The sequence below is a fragment of the Castor canadensis genome, chromosome 7 (assembly GCF_047511655.1).
Source record: "Castor canadensis chromosome 7, mCasCan1.hap1v2, whole genome shotgun sequence".
Taxonomy (NCBI): Eukaryota; Metazoa; Chordata; class Mammalia; order Rodentia; family Castoridae; genus Castor; species Castor canadensis.
The window spans coordinates 141,968,942-141,995,155 of record NC_133392.1 but is presented as its reverse complement, the minus strand read 5'-3'; the positions used below and the strand labels follow the sequence as shown (position 1 = coordinate 141,995,155).

General features: G+C 42.1%; 1 protein-coding gene across 12 annotated transcripts in view; it reads left to right on the top strand.

Annotated features, from left to right (window-relative positions):
• The first annotated feature begins 1,567 nt into the window (after positions 1-1,567).
• Gmeb1 (glucocorticoid modulatory element binding protein 1) overlaps positions 1,568-26,214 on the top strand; it is a 43,965-nt gene continuing 19,318 nt past the window's right edge. The window contains exons 1-7 of one of the 12 annotated variants that reach the window (XM_074080795.1): positions 2,474-6,024; positions 9,021-9,113; positions 9,291-9,448; positions 17,376-17,488; positions 18,871-18,995; positions 20,663-20,766; positions 24,882-25,039. In XM_074080795.1, coding sequence (XP_073936896.1) covers positions 9,321-9,448; positions 17,376-17,488; positions 18,871-18,995; positions 20,663-20,766; positions 24,882-25,039 — 628 coding nt within the window. In that variant the 5' untranslated portion in view covers positions 2,474-6,024; positions 9,021-9,113; positions 9,291-9,320. Of the gene's footprint in view, positions 1,668-2,070; positions 2,203-2,473; positions 6,025-8,008; positions 9,212-9,290; positions 9,449-17,375; positions 17,489-18,870; positions 18,996-20,662; positions 20,767-24,881; positions 25,040-26,214 lie in introns of those variants that run through there. The other 11 variants (XM_074080794.1, XM_074080793.1, XM_074080803.1 and 8 more) reach the window with 11 other exon arrangements.

The window sequence follows — 26,214 nt, the reverse complement described above, 5'->3', positions numbered from 1 at the left end:
ATCAGTGACTTACTACCCTTTATATTCAGAATAATCTGCTAAAATGTAAATTCTTGTGCGTATGTATGTGTGTTTGGCGGTACTAGGGTTTGAACTCAGGGCTTCACACTTGCTAGAAGGGTGCTCTACTGCTTGAGCCATGCCTTTGGCCTTTTCTTTTTTTTGTGTGGTACTGGGGTTTGAACTCAGAGCCTACATCTTGAGCCACCCCACTGGCCTTTTTTTGTTATGGGTTTTTTTGAGATAGCATCTCAAGAACTATTGCCCAGGCTGGCTTCGAACCATGATCCTCCTGATTGCTGCCTCCTGAGTAGCTAGGATTACAGCCGTGAGTTACCAGTGCCTGTTTTGTTTTCGTTTTTTATTTATGGAGACAGGTCTCACTATGCATGTAGCCCATGCTGGCTTTGAACTCTGGATCTTCCTGTCTCAGCCCTCTAAGTGCTGTGTTTATGTGATTATAGGTATGTGCCAGCATGCCAGGCAAGAGTAAATTCCTGATTATAAGAGCAGACTTATAAGCAGACTTATGGGTACTAAAGTCTCTTTATTAGACCCTGTTAATAGCCCATGGGGTGAGCACAGTGAGCTAATCATCTCTGTTTTACAGATGAGAAAAGCAAAGCTTCAGAAAGGTGTGACATGGCCAAGATCCCAGAGTGGCTAAAGCCAAGCCTAGAATTCAGGTTGTCTCACTCCCAAATCCAGTTCTATTATTTGACTCCTGTACTTTTCTGACTGCCTTGACACAAGAACCCATAAAATCCCCTCCTTTCTTCATGTCTGTTCAGAAGGGCACTATTTGGCGATGTGGTTCAATAGGTAGAGTGCCTGCCTAGTAAGTGCAAGGCCCTGAGTTCAAACCCCAGTACCACCAAAAACAAAAACATGAAGGGGAGAGGAAAGATACAACTCACAGGAGGAGGCAAGATGGCAGAGCAGGTCTACCACCACCTCATGTGTTCTTAATAACAGCAGCAACCATTTTTGCGGTTATAACCATGGACTGTGGCCAGAGTTTAAATCCTGTCTATACCAGTTACAGATTATATAACTCTGTGGGATTATTTAGCTTCTCTTGACCTCCTGATTTTTTTTCTTTTGAGGTAGGGTCTCATTTCTGTACTCCAGTCTGATCTTGAACTCTCGGTCCTCCTGCCTCTGCCTCTCCAATGCTGGGATTACAGATGTTCACCACCATGCCCAGCTATGATTTTTAAAGTCTGTAAAATGGGAGTGAAAAGAATTGAACTAGCAAGGTTGCTGTGAGAATTAGATAAAACAAAAGTATCGCCGGGCGCCAGTGGCTCATGCCTATAATCCTAGCCACTCAGGAGGCAGAGATCAGTTATCATGAAAAACCCTTCACCAAAAAAAAAAGGGCTGGTGGAGTGGCTCAAGGTGAAGGCCCTGAGTTCAAGCCCAGTACCGCAAACAAAACAAAACAAAAAGAAAAGTATTTTCCTGAAGGCCTTCTACTGAAAATTTTAATACTTGTTAGTCAATGTTGTTGGCTGCAGGAATTTTCCTTAGTACTTCGACGTATCACCTCTTTGAATGCGCACATTGTGCCTTCTAGGAAATAGACTCAAGAGTTGTCAAGACACTTCCCCAGAGTCGTGAAAGGTCCAACACTGAAACCAAGACTTGAACCCAGAACCTCACAGGTAGGAAAGTCTGGGCAAACAGATATGGGTCAGAGGATGCAAGGGGCTTGCTCAAGGACTGATGGCCAGTTTCTGATCTATGCTTAGGCAGACGATCTGATTCCCAACTGGTAACTGGATGGTACCTTGAACGGCTGATAATCAGCTCATCAAATAGGATTTGGGTAGGGAAAGGGGTACAGTTCTCCAGAAGAATCCTGCTTCGGCAGTGATTATGAATAAGGTGATTCTTTAGATCTTATTTATCTATAAAGAAGAATTACTGGGGTTCCCAGCTACCTTTACAACACAGCCATTCAAGGGCCAAATATCTCTGCTTCCGAAAGGCCCAAATCCGTCAGCTGAGGTTTATTCTCCGCGGGGTCCGCAATAGGGACGCGTCCCCTTTAAGGCGCCAGCGGGCCGGCGGCGGCGGCCGGAAGTGTTGAAGCTCGGCCTGGCGGCGGCGGTGGCGGTAGCAGCCGTGGCGGCCTCTGCGCATGCGCCGTCGCCCGCCCGCCCTGGCCGCTCGCCGCCCGCCCGCCCGACGGAGACGGTGAGGAGGGGGAGGGGTGGGCGCGCGGGCGCGGGGTGGGGTGGGGGCGGGGGGGCGGGCGCGGGGGCCGCGCGGCGGCCGGCGAGGGCGGGCGGGCGGGCGCGCAGGGGGCGGGGGGCTGCTGCCTCCGCGGGCGCCTCCCCACGCCCTGTGCGTGCCGCCGCCGCCGCCGGGGAGCGAGCGGACGTCGCGGCGCCGCGGGGGGGTGGGGGGACGCTGCCGCTGGGTCCGCCCGAGCAGCCGGGCCGCCCCCAGCGCGGCTGGCCGCGTCGCCTGGGCTCGGGTCCTGGCCGCTGGCGGCGGGGCCAGCAAGCCCGGCACTGGGGGGGCCCCGGCGCCCCCGGACCAAGGGGCCCGGAAGTCCTTGGCTGAGGGGCCAGGAGGGGCCGGAGCGACTGCGGACTGAAACGTCCGGGCGCCCAGAACCCTGGCGAGGGGTCCCGGAAGCCTGGGGGTACCCGGGAAGGCGGGGTCTGGGTGCTCCGGCCTTTTGATGTTTGCTGCGACAGGCCTGGGTTCCGCCCGGGGCAGGGGCCCCTCGGAGCGTTGTGGCAGTAAAAGCAGAGAGGGGCTTCTACTGAAAAATCAGGGACCAGCCTTCGCGAGAGGGGCGCGTGAGAGGCCTCGGCCATGGAGCCGCAGAGTGAGAGGCAGGCCTTTTCCCGAGGGCCTGGGGACAGGCTAGGAGCTTTCAGGGAGAGTAAGCGGGCCCGGGGCTTCCCCCAGGTGAGGGGGCAGTGGGAAGACACTTAGAGCCTCCGGAAGTAGCAGTGAGCACAGTCCACCTGGGAGGAACACCAAAAGGTCGGAGTCCCTCTTGATGCACAGGTAGAGAGCACGGCCAGGGGACTCGAAGCCTTATCTTTTTGAGGGCTGGGGAGAAGACAGTTGAGGGGGAGATGCATGTACTCTTGCCTTCTGAGATGACGGGAATTCGTCAGCTGTCAGCTAATTGAAGGGCAGGAGAGATTAGGGCAGAATCCTACCTGAGGGTCTTGGAGAGGCTCCACCAGACTCAACCCTAGGTATAGAGGAAGCTCGGCTGACCAAGGAGCAGCGGAGTCCAGAATTCTGTTCAAATGAGAGAAAATCTCATGGTGTCCAGGAGAACCAATAAGTAGGGTCTTCCTCCATGCCTGGGGGATTCTTTCCACCTGCCCACTCCTCTACTCTGCTAATATTTACCAAGGTGCATTTGTGGGACATTTTCATAAGTGGCTTTATAACTTGTCAGTCTTATATCACCTTTGTATTTTTACTGTCCACTGAGTTAATGATGAATTTTATTCATCTTTACTGCAGCAAGCACATTGAATAGCTAACTTCTAACCGTTTCTCTAGGTTAGTCTGGAGCCTACTTTGGTCTCCTTCACTCTAGTGGAATGACTCAAAAAACCTCTATCGTTTTGCTTCTCTAAACACCTGCCAAGTAGTCTCCAATCTATGATTTATCCAGACTTCATTTGCGCTGGATATTTCCCTCCTGGGGGGGTTCTGTGTAATCTACTTGGCTTTACTACCTTTAGTAGTACTCTGGATCACCTACTAAATGCATGAGGAGTAAAGGAGAGAAGGAATTCAAGGAGTTTTGGCCTCAAGTAACAAAGTTTCAACTTGGAAATTTCTTTCTTTTTTTTTTTTTTTTTTTTGATGGAACTGGGATTTGAACTCTGGGCTTCACACTTGCAAAACAGGCACTTGCAAAGCACCACACTTGCAAAGCAGGTGCTCTACTGCTTGAGCCACACTTCCTGTCGCTGTTGCTCTGGTTATTTTGGAGATGGGGTCTCCCTAACTTTTCCTGGACTGGCCTTGAACTGCAGCTTTTGTGATCTCTGCCTTCCAAGTAGCTAGGATTATAGTATGTGAGCCACTGGTGCCCTGCTTCCACTTGGAAATGTCATAAGAATAGACTAAGCAGTCTAAATGTTAAGAGTGTGAAATAAATAGTTTCAGGGTTAGAAAATTTCAGAATATTTCAGATAATCCTTTTCAGCTACCAATTCCAGTATTTCTACAATCATGTGACTTGTGCTTACTTAAAACATTGTACCTTGTCATATTTTAGATTTTTTTTTTTTTGTGGTCCTGGGGTTTGAACTCAGGGCTTCACGATTACAGGCAGGTGCCTATACCACTTCAGCCACTCCACCAGCCCTTTTTTGTGTTGGCCATTTTTGAGATAGGGTCCTGCTAACTTACTTGCCTAAGCTGGCCTCGAACCTCAGTCCTCCTGATCTCTGCGTCCTGAGCAGCTAGGATTATAGGGTGAGCTACCATTGCCAGCTAGATATTTTTTTCAAGGACACACGAAATTGAGTTTAGGGAGCTGGTGGAGTGGCTCAAGTGGCAGAGCATCTGCCTGTAAGTATGAAGTCCTGAGTTCAAACACAGTACTACTGCCAAAAAAAAAAAAAGAATTTAAAGTAGGTCAGATGTTATTTGTTTAGTTTTCTTACAGTTCATGTGAACAGTCATGTGCTTACTTTCATTGTCTTTTTGTCTTTGAAAAATAGCTACAAAATAGTTTTTTTTATAAGCTGGAGATTGAACTCAGGACTTCACACATACTAAGCCTGCACTCTACCACTGAAATACACCCTTAACTCCTGAAATAAATCCTGGTTTTCCATGTAAATTTGACATGTTTTCTTTATGTGCATTCCTCTAGGATTGCAGAAAGAGTAGTGTGATTTCACAAGGAATGCTCTAAGGCCTCTTCCACAAAATACCCAAGAGATCAACTCACTCATCTTGCCTCAGGAGTTTTCGTTGCTATAAACAGGGAATACTTTCAGTTAAGACTCAACTCAAAGACATGACCTTGCATTTGGACCAGTATATTCTATAGAGTTGATTTTGAGTTACTCACTAGAAATACAGTATTTTGAGTAATGAGAGATACTCAACACAAACTTATTTCTCTAAAGAATGTATGAATTGCCATGTTGAATCAGACCCTTCTCCCTGACTGACACTGAAGATATGTTGTGGATGATTATAATTATCTCTTCTGATAGTCTCAGAAGGTTAGAAGCCAGAACATTCCAAGGTGTGGGAGGGACCAGGAGTAAAATACGAGTTCTTATTGAGGAAGGTGTTAATCAAGAACTTAGTTAACCTCTTATTTAGAATGTCATAGAGGGCACTCAACCTTAGGGTAGGAGGTTGAAATTAGAAGCATCCTAATTCTGCTTCTATAACCCATTAATATACCTAAACAATTTTTTAGAATTTTTAAAAAAATTTATTGTTTTTACATTTACTTACATGTGTATACATTATTTGGGCCACTTCCCCCTCCAAAAAAATTTAAAGCACCTTTTTGGAGTAATCTTGCCTGGGATTTAAATTTTAAACATGCTTTAAGTTATTGAAAGGCTAGTATTTAGTATATAGCAAACCTAGGGGATTTATTACTCTAAAAAGTGCTGCAAATTAAAAGAAGTAATAGCTTAGACTTGTAGTCCCCATGACTCCAGAGGCTGAAGTGGGAGGATTCTTGAGTCTGTGGGTTGAAGACCAGCCTGGGCAACACAGCAAGATTTTGTCTCAAAAAAAAAAAAAAAAAAAGCAGGGGGAGGGAGCTGGCAGTGTAGCTTAGTGGTAAAATGCTCACCTAGTATGTGTGAGGTCTGTCCTGGGTTGGATCCTCAGTGCATCATTCCCCCTCACCTCAAGCTCCCCTCCCCCCAAAAAAAGGAAGAAAGAAGAAAAATGCAGTTCTCTCCTAGGATGTACAGCCTGATTGGGAGCAAGAACACAAGCTCAGGAGCTGGCAGAGTGGCTGAAGTGGTGGAGTGCCTGCTTAGCAAGTGTGAGGTACTGAGTTCAAACCCCAATACCACCAAAATAAACCCAAACCAAACAAAAACACCAGCTTAAATCTAGTCAAGGAAGTCATAGAAGACCTTCCCAAGGAAACTGACACTGAAAAGTATCAGAAAAAGATTATGAGGGGCTAGCCAGAAAGAAAGGGAAAGCTAGAATAGAGGAAACAGTTCGAAGACTCAGTTTAAGAAATATGGCACATTTGAGAAATTAGAAAAAATTTAATGACAGAAGACCATGATGTGAAAACTATGAGAAGTGAGACAGAGTAGGCTGGGTGCTGAATTGGAGGATTTTGTAAGCCATGCTATTGTGCTTTCAACAATGTGAGATTTTTGAGGGAGAAATGGCCTGTGGCCCTTAGTGGGATCACTTTGGTTGCCATGTGGAGAATGAATTGGAAATTAAGACCAGAGATTAGAACATTGAAGAGAAGCAGCTGGAAAAACCCAGGTAACAGACTGGTGGCCCAGATACGGTGGTGGCAGCACAGATGGAGAATGGGAGGATGATTAAAAGACACACATGTATGGGGTAGAATGGATTGGATTGGTGCTTGATTGGGTTTAAAAAGAGAGAAGTCAAAAATAACTCCTTAGTTTCTTGCTTTCAAAAATAGGTAGAGGGTAGCACCTCTTACTAAGATAGGAAATATGGGAGCAGGTTTGAGAGGGAGATGAATTTAGTTTAATGAGCCTGTAAGACACTGTTGAGGCTGTTGAAGGCATGTATAATTCATGAAAAAAAATTGTGAGAATCATAAAGTACAGAATTAAAGGTCAGATATGAAGAATTTTGACTAGGTCAAGTAACAAGCAAAATTGATCAAACCAACATACATCAGTGCCTAAGATGAGTAGATCTATGGGATCTCCTATAGGAGACACAAAGACTTGTAAATGCTAAGCCTGATGGTATACACCTGTAATCTTAGCACTTGGAGGGCTGAGGCAGGAGGATCATGAGGAGGCCTGTCTGTGCTACATAGGGAGATCTTGTTTCAAAAACCCAAGAGCTGGAGATGTAGCTTTTGTAGAGCACTTGCCTAGCATTATGTGTGAGGACTTGGGTTTAATTCCAAGCGTGGAAGATGGGGCAGCACCTGTCCTTGCAGAAGGACTTGGGTTTAATTCCAAGCGTGGAAGATGGGGCAGCACCTGTCCTTGCAGAAGGTATAGTGCCATTATGGAGATAAAAGTCTATTCAATTAACTGCAATACAGGGCATAGTGTATAAGCACTAGGAGGGAGCTATAGGCCAAATGTTGGGGGAATACAGAACAGAAAATGCTTTGATAGTAGCTTCATAGAGGAGTGGGCTTTGAATTGGACCTTGAAGGGAAAAGAAATGAGTGAGAAAGGTGTTTGAGGTTTAGGGAATAACAAAGGCACATTCAATCAGAGACAAAGGTCATACAAACTAATTCACCATTTATTGCCAGGCACTGATGGCTCACATCTGTAATCCTAGCTACTTGGGAGGCAGAGATCAGCCCAGGCAAATAGTTAGTCCCTAACTCAAAAATATCCAACACAAAACAGGGTTGGCTGAGTAGCTCAAGAGGTAGAGTGCCTGCCTACCAAGCATGAGGCCCTGAGTTCAAACTCCGGTACCACAAAAGAAGAAAAAAAATCATTAAACAATTGTGTAATGCAAGTCATCTTCCCCCTTCCCACTCAGCTGAGTTTAGTTAGTCAGCAGATGTTAAGTATTTGTAAAGGACAGAGCACTTAATGTGGTATAATGGCTAGTTGCACAAAAAATACGTATGGATCCTACTTTCCAACAGCTTACTGTTTGAAATGGAACTAGTGTTATGCTGGTTTATACCAGTTCTCAGGACAAAAACAAAAACTCAGACTCCTGTTTTGTAGTGCTTGTCAATTTCTGTGTTGTACACTTTCACCCCAAAAGCAGCAGTGGAAGCTTGGGGAACAGGAGGGAAGGGTGAGTAGGGAGGGGTGGGAGGGTTGGGCGGGGCAGCAGAACCAAGGTGAAAAGTTTCAGTTGGACTAGACCCCCCCCCATCCCTATTCTAGAAGCTTAGAGAGCCAGCCAGCAAGGGAACCTTTTGGTTCCTGCGCCAATTGCTACCAATATCAATTGTGTGAGCTTGGGTACGAGTACACGTGTGTGTGAATGTGTAGAGGATGTGTAGATCTCTTTCTCTTAGCAAAGGCAAATACCAGATATAAGTGGTGCCTCTGGGCCAAGGAGGCTTGTATTTTGCACATTTTATAAAAACTTGAGGCGATTTCTGCTTGTATATTTCTAAACAGAGAAGAGCCCAAACCATCCCCTCCTTACCCCTCCCTTCCTCGAAGTCCCTCCTTCCTCTTCTGCCCCTAGCCAAGGAGTGTGAATTTATAGATCTAATTTTCATAGGCAAAACAAAAGCTTCAGGCTGAGTGTATGAGTCTGTTGTGTGGATGTATGGATTGTGTGTGTGTGTGTGTGTGTGTGTGTGTGTGTGTGTACGCGTGCGTGGTCTCCATCCCCAGATTGGGGTGGAAAAGTACATGGTGGGGGCCTTGAGGGTGTCCCCACACTGACCCTTTGCCCCCAAGTTCACAGGGTGGGGATTCTGTCCCAGGGATCTGGGGCTGCTCACCTGGCTTGCCCACACCTGCTCCCTGGGCTGGGCTCAACTGCAGGGATCATCCATGGGCACAAGCCAGGGAAGGGATCCCGGGCATGGCTCCCACCTCCAAGCTTAATTAAGGCTGATGTACTTTCCACATCTTAAGTCTTCTGTGTAGCAGCTTTAACCCACATCTGTGTCCCATCAAGCCCAAGACAGCCGAGTGGCCCCTAGAAAAGCTTTCACATGGGGACAGAGACCTAGGTTACAGGGGTGGGGCTGGGTGAGGGTGCGGGCCTCTGGGGACGTTCTTACTGTGCTAAAAAGCCACTGCAAACATAGCAATAAAAACACATCATTTTCCAAAAAAAAAAAAAAAAAATTTCTGTGTTGTATGTATTTCCAGCATCACTAATCACTGATCTCAAACTACCAACTTGATGTCACTAAGGTCAAAGCTAAGAAGAGATGTACACAGGTTTTCTCAGCACACCACTGGGTATGAAAACATACTTAGTAAGACTGGAGTCCATGTCAGCCTCCTGTCAAAGTTTCCATCCTTTTTAGAGGACCACGAATCCATGGTACCCTTGAATGGTTGGTCGTTATTTTGACATTTCTTACCTATTGCCATCTTTTAAACTACATGAAATTACTTCTGCTTCTTGTTTGGCAGCAGCCCCAGCTACCTGACTTCATGTGAAAAATGGCTAATGCAGAAGTGAGTGTCCCAGTGGGAGATGTGGTTGTGGTACCCACTGAAGGAACTGAAGGGGAGAACCCTGAAGACACTAAAACCCAAGTTATCTTGCAGTTGCAACCTGTGCAGCAGGGGTAAGTGGCTAGAAATTTGGATATTCTGAAAAATTTTGGAAAAATTGTAACTTTGTGATTGCTTAGTACAATAGAACATTTAACATCAATGAGAGCTGGCTGAGTTTTTATCTCGATGTATTGTACACTGTGTTTGTCATTTTAATACTTATTATAACAGTTATCTATTTCCTTGTATTTCTCTCTTCTCCGTACTGTGTGCTTCTTGAGGGTAAGTTGTATGGCTCCTCATCTTATTAATCTACTCTATTTAGCATAGGGCCTTGGTACATATTTCTCAAAGGTAGTGTAGAGTCAGGAAATTATATAAGGCAACTACAAAAGTATCTCTACCATAAGCTCTTTAAACTTTCAAACATAGGCAAATTGTCAAGCTTAGTCCATCAAAAAGTCTCTGTCAGCCACCTGCTGTAACATATAATATAGTATAATATATAATATAGTGTATTATGAAGGTGTTAGAATAAATATAGCACAAAGTTCTCACCATCATTAGGCTTGCAGTCCAGTTGTAAAAACCCCAAATACATATATGTAAATAAAGAAATTGGGTCTAAAGCATTGCTTAAAGGTAGAGCGCTTGCCTACCAAGCATGAGATCCCAGATTCAATTCCCAGTTCTGGGGGAAAAAAATCACTTAAATGCAAAAACTGAGAAGTGTGAAGTGACATGGTTATGGTTAAGAAGAAAATTTTTTCCTTTGTTTTTGTGGTACTGGGATCAAATTCTGGGCTTCTTGCATACCAAGCACCAAGCAAATGCTTTACCATTGGTGCTACGTACCTCAGACTGGCCTCAAAGTCACTATCCCTCCTGCTGAGTACTAAGATTACAAGCATGTGCCACCATGCCTAGTTTTATTTTATATTATTTTTTTTTTGGTGGTACTAGAGATTGCACTCAGGGCTTTCTGCTTGCTAGGCCCATGTTCTACCACTTGAGCCACACTTCTAGCCCTCAGCTTTAAAAGGGGATCTTAAAATAACTAAGAATTAGATCTGCAAAGAGAAGGAGGAGTAATTTTTCTCTCTTGGGAACTATAGAGGATTCCTTATAGGATTAGCAGTGTTCCTGGGGAGAGACATAATCCAGTCCTAATCTAAGTAAGGTAATTTAAACATTTTTGGAGAGTCTACTTCTCTTGGCCAATCTCTCTTCCCACCGTCCCTTTCCCTCCTTTCCCCTCCCCTCCCCACCCCTTTTTTTTTTCTCCCTGTACTGAGGCTTAAACTTAGGGCCTACACCTTGAGCCACTCCACCAGCCCTTTTTTGTGATGGGCTTTTTTGAGATAGGGTCTCCAGGGACTTTTTGCCCAGACTGGCTTCAAACTGTGATCCTTTTGATCTCTGCCTCCTGAGTAGCTAGGATTACAGCGTGAGCACCAGTGCCAAGCTAGATACTGAATTTTGAGATGCCTACTAGTTGATGCCAAATTGATTTCTTTAGTTGTATTATCCAATTATTTGAATATTTTATTATATTTAGCTTCATAAAAATGAGTGGGGGAGCATAATAATTGTTACCAGTAATTAGATGTACATGTCTTAGAAGTTTTTACTTGAGACAAAGATGAGTAACATCAGGTACCAGTGTTCAGCTGGGGTCACACTTAATCTGATTGGTTGTAGGGACAAGTAGGAAAGAAGGAAATACTCAAAAAACATGCATAGATGGGCATGGCTGTACATGCCTGTAATCTCAGCACTTGGGAGGCAAAGGCAGGAAGATCTCAAATTTGAGGGCTACATAGTGAGACCTTGTCTCAAAACAAACAAAAAATGAACATATCAGATTCTGGGAACATATTGATGAATATATCAATAAAAATTTCATATAAAAATTTTTAGATTTCAATATGCAAAACTCCTATTGTATGTCTTTCTAGTTTTTATATATATGTCATTTTGTACTTTTTTAGGTATTCATTGTATACATGTTTGCAGGAGTACATTAGTCCAAAATGGAGGCTGATAACAGTCTCTCCGTATATATGCATTGCACCTGACACATTGTGTAAGATGATACTTTAAAAAAAATTCTTTTTTCCTTTTCTCTATTTTTTGGTGGTACTGGGATTTGGACTCAGGGCCTCATGCTTGCTAGACAGGGGATCTACCACCTGAGCCATTCCACCAGCCCTAAGATGATACTACTTTCATGTTAACAGCAGATTGCCTTTAAAGTATGTCTAAGTACTACCTTTCTTTTTTTTCCCCTATACACAGTAAGGTATCTGGAAGGCTTTTCATAACAGTAAGGTATCTTGGAAGGCCTGGGGGGTTAACTCAGGGGTAGGACACTTGCCTAGCATGGGCAAGGCATGGAGTTTGATCCCCAGTACCACCCCCCCCAAAAAAATAATACTTCCAGGAGCCTTAGGTGGCTTATTCCACATATGTTTTCTTTCTTTCTTTCTTTCTTTTTTTTCCTAACTTTTTTTTAGTGGTATTAGTGCTTGTATTCAGGGCCTCATGCTGGCTAAGCAGGTGTTTAACACTTGAGCCACACACCCCCCCAACCATCATATGCTTTCTTTAAACAAAGAAAGAATAGGAGCCAGGCGTGGTGGTATATGCCTGTAATATCAGCAGCTGAGGCAGGAGGATCTCAAATTCAAGGCCATCCTGTGTTACATAGGGAGTTCTAGGCTAGTTTGAGCTACATAGTGAACTTATCTCAAATAAACAGAAAAAAAACTCCAAGGGCTAGGGATCCAGCTCAGTGGCAGAGTACTTGTCTAGTGCGCACAACGTATGGGTTTGATTCTCAGCACTGAAAAAAAAAAAAAACCCAAACCAAACAATTGTTTAAAATCTCTCTCTCTCTCTTTTTTTTTTTTTTTTGGTGGTACTAGGATTTGAACTCAGGGCCTCATGCTCACCAGGCAGGCACTCTGCTGCTTGAGTTACTTCACCAACCTCTACCCCTTTTTATTATTTATGTTGCTATTGTTGTACTGAGGGTACATTGTGACATATATAAAAGTTCTTACAATACATATCATAGTTGAATTCACCCCCTCCATCATTCTCTTTAGCTCCCCTCTCTCCATCCATCCCTTTTAAAAAAAAATTTTTTTTTTTTTTTTTTTTTTTTGCAGCATTGGGGTTTGAACTCAGAGCCTAATGCATGCTAGGCAAGCACTTGTACTCCTTGAGCCACTCCACCAGTACTTTTTTGTGATGCGTTTTTGAAGATAGAGTCCTGCAGACTATTTGCCCAGGTCTGGCTTCGAACCTCGACCCTCCTGATCTCTGCCTTATGAGTCACTGGTGCCCGGCTTAAAAAAAGTTTTATACTGCGATAGCATCCCGCTAAGTTGCCTAGACTGGACATGAACTCATGATCCTACTGCCTCAGTCTCTGGAGTGCTGGGATTACAAGTGTATGCCATCGTGCACAACTCCTTTGAAAATTCTTTTTGTTTTGTTTTAATGTCTTGTTTTTTTTGTTGGTTTGGGGGTTTGAACTCAGGGTCTCATTCTGGGTAAGCAAGTGCTCTACCATTTCAGTCAAATCCCTTCCTAGTCCTTTTTACTTTTAGTTATTTTTTGTAAACAAGCTTTTTTTTTCTTTTGGCAGCACTGGGCTTTGAACTCAGGGTCTCATGCTTGCTAGGCAGGCGCTTTACCATTTGAGCTACTCCACAGGCTGCTTTTAGTTATTTTTTCAACAGGGATTTGCATTAATACCCACGGTGGCTGGGATGACAGATGTGTACCATCATGCTCATTATTGGTTGAGATAGGAGCTCTGTAACTTTTTGCCTATGCTGGCGCTGAACTGTGAGATTCTTTCAATCTCTACCTCCCAAGTACCTAGGATTACAGATGTGAGCCACTACACCTGACAAAAATTCTTAATCTAACATTCAGTTCATCAGAATATCTTCCTTGGATAAAAAGAACGTAGCTATATATGGATTTTGAGTTTTTAGAGAAATACAGCAATATAGACTTAACTTTAAAGCTCTCAAATTAGCAAAGGATGGTGGGGATACCTGTAATCCTAGCATTGGGAAGGCTGAGACAAGAGGATCATGAGTTCAAGGCCAGCTTCAGCCAGGTAGTGAGACCCTAGTTCAAAAATAAACAATAGAAAGGTGGTAAGAGCACCTGCCTAGTGTGAGGCCCTGAGTTCAAATCCCAGAACTACCAAAAAACAAAAAAGAGGCAAAAATAAAAAACAGAAAACCCCAAAACTCAAAATCCCTTGCTGCATATATAGTTTGAAATCTTAAAAAAAAAAATCCTGATTTATTTTTCTTTTTTGTATTCAGGGCCTTGTGCTTGCTAGGCAGGTACTCTACTAATTGAGCCATGCCTCTAGCCATGGACTGCAATCCCTCCTATTTAGGCTTCCTTCATAGTTGGGATAACAGACACTCCTACCACACCCAGGTTTTATTGGTTGAAATTAGGTCTTGGGAACTTTGCTCAGGCTGCCCTGAACTGTGTGATCTTCCTGATCTCTGCTTCCTGAATTGCAAGCATTTACAGGCCTGAGCCATCCATCACAACTAGCGTTTTATGACTTTTGACCATAGCAGTGTAGACTAGATGCATCATTACCCTGAGTTACTCTAGATAATTGTTTCCTGATAAAATGTTCTTTACTCATAAAAATATAGATTTTTGAGGCTGGGAATGGTTATACACTCTTATAATCCCAACACTCAGCAGGCTGGGGCAAGAAGATCGCAAGTTCTAGGTTAGATTCTCAAAAAATAAAAAATAAAAATGATAAATAGATAGATACATGTAGATGATTACGTCCCTACTTTTCACTTCCAAATGCAATATACTAGTTGTTAAAATTATGAGTAAACACGATTTTACTCTTTTTTTTTTGAGGTACTAGGGTTTGAACTCAGGGCCTATACCTTGAGTCACTCTGCCAGCCCTTTTTTGTAATGAGTTTTATTGAGATAGGTTCTCTCAAACTGTTTTGCCTGGGCTGGCTTAGAGCCTTGATCCTCCTGATCTCTGCCTCCTGAGTATCAAGAAATACAGGTGTGAGCCACCAGTGCCCGGCTGGGTTTTATTCTTTTAAGAGATATTTCACATTTTGGTTGCTCAAACTGTCAGCCTTGTGCATGCTAGGCAAGCTGTCTGCTTCTGACCTCTATGCCCAGTCCATATTGGTTGATTTGCAATGAGTTTTGTTTTCTTTTTTTTTCAGTCCTAGGGATTGAACACAGGGCCTCTCACACATGCTAGGCAAACACTACCACTGAGTCCCCCTCCCCTCTCCTTTTTAAAATTTTATGATAAGTTCTTACTATATAACCCAAATTGGCTTCAAACTTGAGATTCTCCTGCTTAGCCTCTCAATCCTTTCTTGAAGCAATGGTTTCTTTCTTTAGCTCATTCCTTATTTATTGAAAAGCCATTTATTAGGTGCTTTGCCATGGCTTACAAAAGTGAATACATGACATAAATTCTGCCCCAGGGGACTTCTTAAACTATGCCCAAGGGGAGATAGATAAACAAGTTTGTATTATTAAACATCATACATGTTGTGACAGAAGCCCAAGGTAGAGTTATGTTGCAAAGGAAGAAGTGGGTAGATTATACTGGAGGAATTGGGATGGAAGGAAAAGCTGATGCTACTTTAATAGAGGCTATTTATGAAGAGACATATGGGGAAGGAGGTTCTGGGAAGAGGGAGAAGTAAGGGCAAAGATAGAAGGTATCAAAGAAGGTGGCAATTTTGGGAATCACCTACAGTTTGTTATGACTGGAGCATGATTGTAAAGCAGAGTTTAGAAAGAGTTGAAACCAGCAGGCAGATCTTGGAGGGGCTTAAATATATTAAAGTTTTGAGGATTTATTTTAACATTGAAGAGAGAGAGTTGGTATTTTTGTTTTTCGGGACTTCATGCTTGCTAGACAGTCACTCTGACATTGAAGCCACACCCCCAGTACTAGTCCAAAAGAGGGTTCTTGAAAGGTTTTTAGGGGGAAATTACATGATCAGTGTGGTGGAAGTGTAGAAGATCAGCTGGGTGCAAAGAGACTGCTCCAGCGTAGAGATAATAGAGATAATGAGGCCTGAGTTAAGGCCATAGCAATGGAGACAGAGATAGGAAGAACTGCTGGTGTTAAAGAGATACATCTGGTAAGATTTGATGACTATGTAGGAGTTGACAAGGAAGAAAAGGGAGGAATCTAGACTAATGCCCAGATTTTTGTCTACAGTGCTGGGTGGTGCCAGTAATGAGGATGGAAAGTATAGGAAGAAGAGTAGTGAGACCTTCGTGGTTATTTTAGACATAACGAATTCAGCAACCTCCTTTGGAACAACAAAGTCCAAATGTATTTGTTCACTTAGCAGTTAACTGTGCTGTGGTGTGAAATTCAAAAGGGAAGTCTGTACTGGCGGTGTCACCATGGAGGTAGATCGTCCAGAACAGGAGAGTGTTCAGGCAGTGCTTTCACATAACAAGGTGCATGAATTAACACATTACGTTTATTATAGAAATTAAACAGACAGGGCTGAGTGTGGCGGGGTACTTCTGTGATCCCAGCTCTTGAGAGGATGAGGCGGGAGGATTGCAAATTCAGGGCCTAGGCTATATAGAGAAACCCAAGAGACCCTGCCTCAAAAAAAGAAATTAAACAAAGGACTCCAAGGTATCATGTTAGATTATCTGAGCCTAAAATGTAGAGGTATTTTAAGGAGATCTGTATTACATAACCTTCCATTAAGTGGTACCTATAGTTATTGCTGGGTTTTGTTGAAGAGTTTCTCTTTAGTTTTTTTCCCTAAGCTTTGCTTATGTCAATAATTTCCTTATGATTATGGGTATAGTGGCTCTTGTGTATAATTCCAACCTCTGGAGACTAAAGAAGGAATATCATGAATTCAAGGCCAGTCTGGGTTAATGATAAGAGCCTGTCTCAAAAAATAACTATCTGGACACTGGTGGCTCATACCTGTAATCCTAGCTATTCAGGAGGTAGAGATCAGGAGTCTTTCGGTTCAAGCCAGCCCTGGCAAATAGTTCGAGAGACTCTATCTCGAAAAAACCCATCCCAAAAATAGGGCTGGCAGAGTAGCTCAAGTGGTCAGTGTGCCTGCCTAGCAAATGTGAGGCTCTGAATTCAAACTCTAGCACCACCAAAAAAAAAATTTGGTTATGATACATTAAAAGATGCTAAATGTCAGGTGCTGGTGGCTGGCACATGTAATTCTAGCTACTCAGGAGGCAGAGAACAGGAGGATCTCAGCTCAAAGCCAACCCTGGGCAAATAGTTCGTGAAACCCTATCTCAAAAAAACTCATCACAAAAAAGGACTGGTGGACTGGCTCAAGGTAAAGGCCCTGAATTCAAACCCCAGTACTGTTAAAAAAAAAAAAAAAAAAGATACTAAAGTGCTAAAACTCAACCAACCAAACAGAAAAACTGCCTGTAATCCTAGCACTTAAGAGGCAGAGGTAGGCAGATCGTGAGTTGGAGGCAATCCTGGGATCTCTCTCTCTCTTAAAAAAATAAACAAAACATAAAAAGGCTAGATTTCAACAAGGGGCATTAACTTCTAGGGTCAACATGCTGCTTCTTGTATTGAACTATTTGCTAGTATTTTTTTCAGGTTAATTTATAATATGACTTAGTCTTATACTTGAAGCACAGTACATTTTGATCATTTAAAGTTATGAAGGGGATAAGTCTGGTGTAGTATAGCAGCACGTGGTGTGTAGTAGCAACAATTACTTTCCTATGGGGTAAGGAGAGTTGATTAATTTCCATGGTGGTGGGTGCTAAGCAGTTATGGGCTACTTTGAGTTTAAATACAAGGGAAAACAGATCAAAGTACTAAAGTAGAGTTGTAAAGTATATATTTTTTACTCCTTTTGAGATAGATTAAGACAGATTTTGTAACCCCATGCTGTGAATATTAATTTTTTCATGATTTATGTAGTTTGTTTATCGATGGACACTTTTACAACAGGATTTACGAAGCTGGGTCGGAGAACAACACAGCAGTTGTAGCAGTAGAAACTCACACGATACACAAAATTGAAGAAGGGATTGGTAAGTCTTTTTCTTATTCTAGTACCTTTCATGTTAGCTTCCTTTTGGTTCTGGGGATTTAACCCAGGGCCTCTTACATTCTAAGACAACTGCTCTACCCCTGAGCTATGCCCTCAGGCTGAGATTTTTGCCTCCTGTGCCCTATGTTTTCCCCTCTGATACTGCAGCTATCAGTTTGATAGTAACACATCTGGAGACACTGCAGACTAAGATACCAGGACTATCAGTTGATTTTTCTTTTGTTTTTCTTGTTTTGAATTTGTGTGTGTGTGTGTGTGTGGTACTGGGGTTTGAACTCAGGGTTTCAAAAATTTGGCCTACCAAATTTTTTGAAACAGGGTCTTCCTGTGTTGCCCAGGCTGGTGTTGTTCTAAAGATTCTCTTGACTCTGCCTTCTGAGTGTTGAGATTTCAAGCTCTGCCACTGTGCCTGGCTGTCAATTGATTATTTAACACCAACCTGCAACAGTAGCTAAAAAGACTTTTTATCTTTCAAAATCCCACAAAAAGCTGGGCACTGATGGGTCATGCCTATACCTAGCTACTCAGGAGACAGCAATCAGGAAGATTGAGGTTTGAAGCCAGCTCAGGTAAATAGGTCATAAGACCCCATCTCTAAAATAACCAGAACAAAATGAACTGGAGATGTGGCAGAAGCCGTAGAGCACCTGCTTTGAGACTCTATTTTGAAAATATCCAACACACACACACACACACACAGACACACACACACACACACAGAACTGGCAGAGTGGCTCAGGTGGTAGAGTACCTGCCCAGCAAGTGTGAGGCCCTGAGTTCAAATCCTAGTACCATCAAAAACAAAAAATCAAGCTGGGCATGACGTGTAGGCCTATATAATGCCAGTACTCAGGAAGTGGAGGCAGGAGGAAACCAGTATGGGTTCTGGAGCAAAACCCTGTCTTAAATCAATATAAAAAATTAAATAAGCACATAAAAAGTATGGTATAGTGTTTACACATAGTGAGAATTTGGTAAGAAATAACTTATGCCAGACTTCTTCGTTTTTTTTGGCATCACTGGGGTTTGGACTCAGGGCCTCACACTTGCTAGGCAGGTGCTCTACACTTGAGATTTTCCAGACTTTATTTTTTTAAATTAATTTTTGGTAGTACTGCGGGTTGAACTCAGGGCCTCATGCTTCCTAGGCTTGCTCGGCAGATTCTCTTCCACTTCAGCTATTCCACCAGCCCTATATGCCAGACTTCTTGAAGAGAATTCCTAAGCAATGCCAACAATATTGTACACCTATAAGAGTGACTGCTCAGTCTCTCAAGGGAAGCAGGAGACTATAAATTTGGAATTTAGGCTTTGGGGAAGAGTTGTTCAATAAATAACTGACTTTTTTTCTTCCATTTTCAGATGCAAGCACTATAGAAGCAAATGAGGATATGGAGATTGCTTACCCCATAACTTGTGGGGAAAGCAAAGCTATCCTCCTCTGGAAGAAGTTCGTATGTCCAGGAATAAATGTGAAGTGTGTCAAGGTAATTGTCTTGCTGAGGCCTATTTTGGAACTCTGTTTCCTAAGGGGGTTGTTTCAGTGCCTCCCCTCTCTCTTCCACCAAATCAAAAAAAATTTTTTTTCTTGTGTGGGTCTGAGGATCAAACCCTGGGCCCTAAACATGCTAGGCAAGTGAAACCATTGCGCTACACTCCCATCCCATATCAATGTTTTAGATTTTACAGATACTGTCTTATCATGTCATAGTAGAAAACATAAAGATTTTGAAGTAAAATTAACCTGGGTGTAAGTCCCACTAGAATACAAGTCCTATTAAAGTAGGGAACTTGTCTGTTTTTTTCCAACAGTGTAAACCCAACTCATAGAATGGTGCTTTCTTTTGTTATTGTTGCTGGGGATCAAACCCAAGATCTTGTACATGCTAAACATATATTTCACCATGTGCTATACCCCCAGACTAAGTGGTGCCTGCTGTAAAATGGGTGATCAATAAATATTTGTTCAGTAAGTGAATGAATGAATGCATGGAGTCCCATCTCTGTCACTGACTATGTAAGTGACCTTATGCAGTTTATTTAATGTTTCAAAATCTAACATGTTAAAATAGTAATCATCATTATCAATATAAGCACTTATGTAAAAAGAAAAATAAACAAAAAAATATACATATACTGTAAGGCTGCTAGATTAAATGAGGTCATATATGTAAAATTATTATAATTATTTTTTGGTGGCAGGCACTCTGCCAATTGAGCCACTCTGCCAACCCTATTTTTATATTGGGTTTTTTCGAGATAGGGTCTTATAAACCATCTGCCCAGGCTGGCTTCAAACTGAGATCCTCCTGACCTATGCTTCCTGATTAGCTAGAATTGCAGGTGTTACCCATGGGCACCTGGCCTAAAATTATTATGATAAAAATAATCATCTGGGTGTCATGGCGCAAACCTGTAATCCCAGCATTTGGGAGACTGAGGCTGGAGGTTCGAGAGTTCTAGACCATCAATGTCTCAATAAAAATAATCTTTATGACACCATAATGTGGATATAATTGTTCATTCTGAACCTATTGGTGGCCACAACTATACCCAAAGATAGTAGTCACCCTAGTCACATCATCCTAGATTAATGAGAATCACAGAATTTTGAGGCTGTGCATCATTATTGGTTTCTATCGTACTTATTCTTTCCACTATCCTGAATCTTATTAGGGATGGATAGATTACTTCAGTTTATTTGATCAGCCTTTGCAATACCAAACCCAACCACCTAATTCAAAATATAAGTGGATTATAGATGCTAATTAATATATTGATCTTGTATCCTCCTCTGTAACTTTGTCCTAGGAATGGTCACTGTGCTTAGAGAAGGATCATTTCTGATACAATAGAATAGGAGGTTATATAGTATAGGACATGACTTGCAATGTTATCTGTTTTTGTTTTGTTTTGTTTTTAAGGCAGGGTCTCACTGTATTGCCCAGACTGGCCCCATATGTGCTCAGTGTCCCAGACTACCCTCCTATTTCAGTCTCCCAAGTGCTAGGACTGCGAGTGTCTACTACCATGCCCAGCTTATCTGGGTTTTTTTTTTTTTTTAAATCTGGGTATTTTTTACCCAGACAAATGGAGTAGTTATTTCTTTTCCCTAAGTTGACATTGACTGCTTTAAACTTTTCTTTTACTTTAGTTCAATGATCAGTTGATCAGTCCCAAGCATTTTGTTCATCTGGCTGGCAAGTCTACTCTGAAGGACTGGAAGAGAGCCATTCGTCTGGGTGGAATCATGCTCAGGTAAACTTCAGTGGCAATCACATAGCCTTCCACAATCTTTGGGGCACTTAATTATGGCAGAATCCATTCTCTTTAACTTGACATTTCTATCTGTCTAAAGGATTGACTTGAGCAAATTATACGTTATTTCACTTTTATCAATTTGTTCTTAGCTTCTTTGTGGGATTGGGGGTGGAACCCAGGGCCTCATGCATTCCAGGGCAGACTATCATTGAGCTACACTCCCAGCCCCTAACCTGTATTAAAATCCCTGGGAGAGAAAGAAGATTGAGGTAAGTTAACTTTTCCCAGAATCTATGGTAAATTTTTCAATGTCAAGATGTTGAATGAGGCTGGCGGAGTGGCTCAAGTGGTAGATTGCCTGCCTAGCAAGTGTGAAGTCCTGAGTTTAAACCCCAGTACCACCGAAAAAATAGATGCTAGACAGGATCCTGTGTTTTGGCAGAGAAGCTCAGAGTAGCTGACAGTCCTGCTTGAGATCACCAGGCAGAGACAGGGAAGCCTGGTGTGTGCAAAATGTAACAATCATGGAGAAGTGTAGGCTGACTGAAAAGTCCTAGAATAATCTGGTAAAGTAGAAGGGTGCTTCTGAGAAATCAGTTACACACAGCAAATGAAATCTTTGCCATCACTACCACAGAAATAAACATCTGCTATGTAATATCCCCCAGCCAACCCCTTTTTTGCAACAAGTTTACTATCATAAACTCCAACCCCACCCCCCACCTTCCTGGGTGTTATTGCTTTGACCTCAGGGCCTACACTCTGAGCCACTCTACCAGCCCTTTTTGTATGTAGGGTATTTTTGAGATAGAGGCTCCAGAACTATTTGCCTGAGCTGGCTTTGAACCTTGATTCTTCCAATCTCTGCCTCCTGAGTAGCTAGGATTACAGGTGTAAGCCACCACCACCTGGCACTATTTGTAGTTTTTCCTCATTGAAGATTAATATTTGTTGGTATTCTTTTTTTGTTTGGTGATACTGAAGTTTGAACCCAGGACCTCACACTGATTAGGCAGGTGCTCTACCACTTGAGCCATTCCGCCAGCCCTGTTTTGTGTTAGGTCTTTTCGAGATAGGGTCTTGAGGACTATTTGTCCAAGCAATCCTCCTGATGTCTGCCTCCCAAGTAGTTACAATTAGAATTACAAGGGTGAGCTGCTTTTCCTTTTTTTTTTTTTTTTTTTAAATCAGCCAAATTTATTTGAAGTCTTCAGTGTCTTCAATGACATCCTTAGCCTAGATTCTTTGCCATAATTCTTAATCACTCCATAAGTGCAGCCAACTACTTTACAGGGTTTTCCCTCTCAATATATTTTGCAGAGGCCAACCCATTCCTTTAGTTTTGTACTGTCATCAGCCTTAATAAGGTTGATACAGTGCTCAGCAAGCACCAACTTGACACACATATGCCAGCACACTTAAGTTGGGATTGGCGCAAAAGTCTTCTCAAAGCCAGGCACCTGTGGCTCACACTGGTAATTCTAGCTACTCAGGAGGCAGAGATTAGGAGGATTGCGGTTCAAAGCCAGCCGAGGGAAATAGTTCTCGAGACCCTATCTCAAAAACCCTTCAGAAAAAAGGGCTAGTGGAGTGGCTCAAACCCCAGTACCAGCAAAAAAAAAAAAAAAAAAAAAAAATTTAAATTTTGAGATAATTGAGATAAGGTCTTGCTCTGTAGCCCATGCTGGCATCTTAACTGGCAGTCCTGCCATGGCCTCCCAAGTGCTGGGATTATAAACATTTGCCACTATGCCTGATATAAAAATATTTTAACCTTCTTCTTTTTAATTCTTTTTTTAAAGAAATCTATCCAGGGTTGGGCATGTACCTCAGTGGTAGAATGCTTGTCTAGTGTGCATGAGGCCCTGGATTCTGTTCCCAACACCACAAAAAAAAAAAAGAAAAGAAAAGAAAAAGAAAGAAAGAAAGCTAAAATATGTAATGCTTGTGGAGTTTTAAGTATTCATTGCATATTATCTATAGTTTGCTTTAATGTATATAGTCAAGGGGTTTCTAAAGTAAATCATGGCTTGTCTAAAGATATATAATGGGTGATTTTGCCGTCATTAAAATATTTTTGAAGAGTTTTTACGTGGAAAAGTGTTTATGATGTAATGTGAAAAACAAATATAAATTTGACTTAAATGGGGTTGGGGATGTAGCTCAGAGGTAGAATGCTTGTCTAGCGTACACAAGGCCCTGAGTTTCATCTCCAAAACTGCAAAAATTTTAGAAAAAATAAGAAAAAGAAAACTTGACTAAACAGTGTTACTATTTTAGCTGTGTTAAAACATACACACATACACACAAAAAGTAAAATTTAGTGGAGAAAATATACTAAAATGTTGACATGTGTGAGGAATTTATTTTTTAAAGGGCAGTTTTTTTTTTTATAGTTTTCTATATTTCCCACCAAAATATGTTAAATATTTCCTTCATATTTTTATAGTCACAGACATAGAAACATTAACTTTAAAAAATTGATTCTAGGATCTGAGAATGTAGCTTAGTGATAGAGCACATGCTTAGTGTCACAAGGCCCTGGGTTCAATCAGAGTTGAATGATTTGGGGAGGAATATCTTTACTTTTTACTTTTTTGTGTTTGGCCTCTTTTTTTTTTTTTCTTGACAGCACTGGAGTTTGAACTCAGGGCCTCATGTTTGCTAGGTAGGCACTCTACCATTTGAACCACTCTATCAGCCTTTTTTTGTGTTAGGTTTTTTGAAACAGGGTCTTTCAAACTATTTGCCTGGACTGGCTTTGAACCACCATCTCCCTGATACCTGCCTCCTGCGTAGCTAGGATTGCAAGACATGCTGGTCTGACCTTATCTCCTTAGAAAGACAAGCATATGCCAGTTTCCCCCAAATGTAAAAAAGAGTCAGAATGCCTAATTATTATTTGTGTGTGTATGTGTGTGTCCTTTTCTTTTTTGGGACTGGAGATCAAACTCAGGGACTCTTGCATGGCAGGTAAGCACTCTACCACTGAGCTATATCCCAGCCTCTAAAAATTCTTTAGTGAAAGCCAAGTAACATTATATCATTGAACTTACTGTAATTCAAATACCCCATGGTTTTGTGCATGGTTTTGCTGGTGACTCAACACCTATAATCCTAGCTACTTGGAAGGTTGAGATCCAGAGGATCATGGCTCAAGGGCAGCCCAAGCAAATAGTTCATGAGACCTCATCTCCAAAATAACCAGAGCAAAATGGACTGGAGGTGTGGCTCGAGTGGTAGAATGCCTGCTCTATAAATACAAAGTCCTGAGTTCAAACCCCGTCTCATCAAAAAAAAAAACAAACAAACCAAACCAAACAACAGCAACAAAAAACAATGTTTTGTGAATCCAGTTATAAGGACATTTTTCAAAGGGGATTTAGTATGATCAATTTTGCTCTGTATTTCTAGGAGTGTTTTTGCCAATTTTATCTTTATTTTTTGTGATGCTGGGGATTGAACTGAGGGCCTTGCATATGCTAGTATATGCTAGTTCTACCATTGAGCTACACCTTCAGCCCCTACTTTTTCTTTCCTTTCTTCGTTTTCCGCCCCCTTTTGGTGGACTGAGGTTTTTGAACTAAGGGCTTTGTGCTTGCAGAACAGGTGCTCTACTGCTTAAGTCACCCCTCCAGCCCTCTTCCCTTTTTTTTCAAATGAAAGAAGTTTACTGAAACTTTATGTCTAAAAGTGGCAATAGATCTTGCTGGTCTAGGAATACTAATACATGAGAATTTCATCACAAAATTTTAATTCCCCTGGAGCTTTTCTCAGTTGTGCTGGGATATGAGCTAGCATTTTCACTTTTTTAGGTTTGGTTTCAATGACATTCTTATGTTTACCTGAAGTTTAGTGATAACAACATGTAGAAGAGAGTACTTACTTACAAGAAGAAAACACAGAGAAGAGGAGCACTGGTAAATATGGGCAGAACCACTCAACATTTTATAGTCCCAAATAGAATTTTTGCCAGCTAATAACTTCTGATATTATTAGGTTTCACTAACCTACAGTCACCTCAGCAATGTTGTCTCTATTTGTCCCTGAGGCCCAGGTCTCTGAAGAAGTAGTGTAGGCTGAACTGGTACTTCTTGTCTCCCTGTGTACAGGAAAATGATGGACTCCGGACAGATTGATTTTTACCAGCATGACAAAGTTTGCTCCAATACATGCAGAAGCACCAAATTTGATCTTCTCATCAGCAGTGCAAGAGCTCCAGTGCCAGGACAGCAGACAAGTGTGGTGCAGACACCCACTTCGGCCGATGGTAGGGGGTAGGAAACCACCTGAAAACCCACTGTGTTTTTCAGCACCACTTTTCCTTTCATTTATTTCCTTTGTGGTTCTTAATTTCAGTTCTTGGGAGCAGTGATGTACCTTGTTGTAAAGTATGGTAATCTTGGATGGGATTCTTTTTTTTTTTTTTCTTTTATTCATATGTGCATACAATGTTTGGGGTAATTTCTCCCCCTTTCCCCCCTCCTCCTCCCTCTCCCTCCCTCCCCCCTCGCTACCAGGCAAAAACTATTTTGCCCTTATCTCTGATTTTGTTGAAGAGAGAGTATAAGCAATAATAGGAAGGACCAAGGGTTTTTGCTAGTTGAGATAAGGATAGCTATACAGGAAGTTGACTCACATTGCTTTCCTGTACATGTGTGTTACCTTCTAAATTAATTCTTCTTGAACTAACCTTTTCTCTAGTTCCTGTTCCCCTTCTCCTATTGGCCTTTGTCACTTTAAAGTATCTGCATTAGTTTCTCTGCATTGAGGGCAACAAATGCTATCTAGTTTTTTGGGTGTCTCACCTGTCCTTATACCTCCCTTGTGTGCTCTCACTTTATCATGTGATCAAAGTTCAATCACCTTGTGTTTACCCTTGATCTAATGTCTGCAAATGAGGGAGAACATACGATTTTTGGTCTTTTGGGCCAGGTTAACCTTGCTCAGAATGATGTTCTCCAGTTCCATCTATTTACTTGCGAATGATAAGATTTTATTCTTTTTCATGGCTGCATAAAATTCCATTGTGTTTAAATACATTTTCTTAATCCATTTTTCAGTAGTGGGCATCTTGGCTGTTTCCATAACTTGGCTATTGTGAATAGTGCCGCAATAAACATGGGTGTGCAAGTGCCTCTGGAGTAACCTGTGTCACAGTCTTTTGGGTATATCACCAAGAGTGGTATTGCTGGATCATATGGTAGATCTATGTTTAGATTTTTAAGAAGCCTCCAAATTTTTTTCCAGAGTGGTTGTACTAGTTTACATTCCCACCAGCAGTGTAAGAGGGTTCCTTTTTCCCACCCCCCGCATCCTCGCCAACACCTGTTGTTGGTGCTGTTGCTAATGATGGCTATTCTAACAGGGGTGAGGTGGAATCTTAGTGTGGTTTTAATTTGCATTTCCTTTATGGCTAGAGATGGTGAGCATTTTTTCATGTGT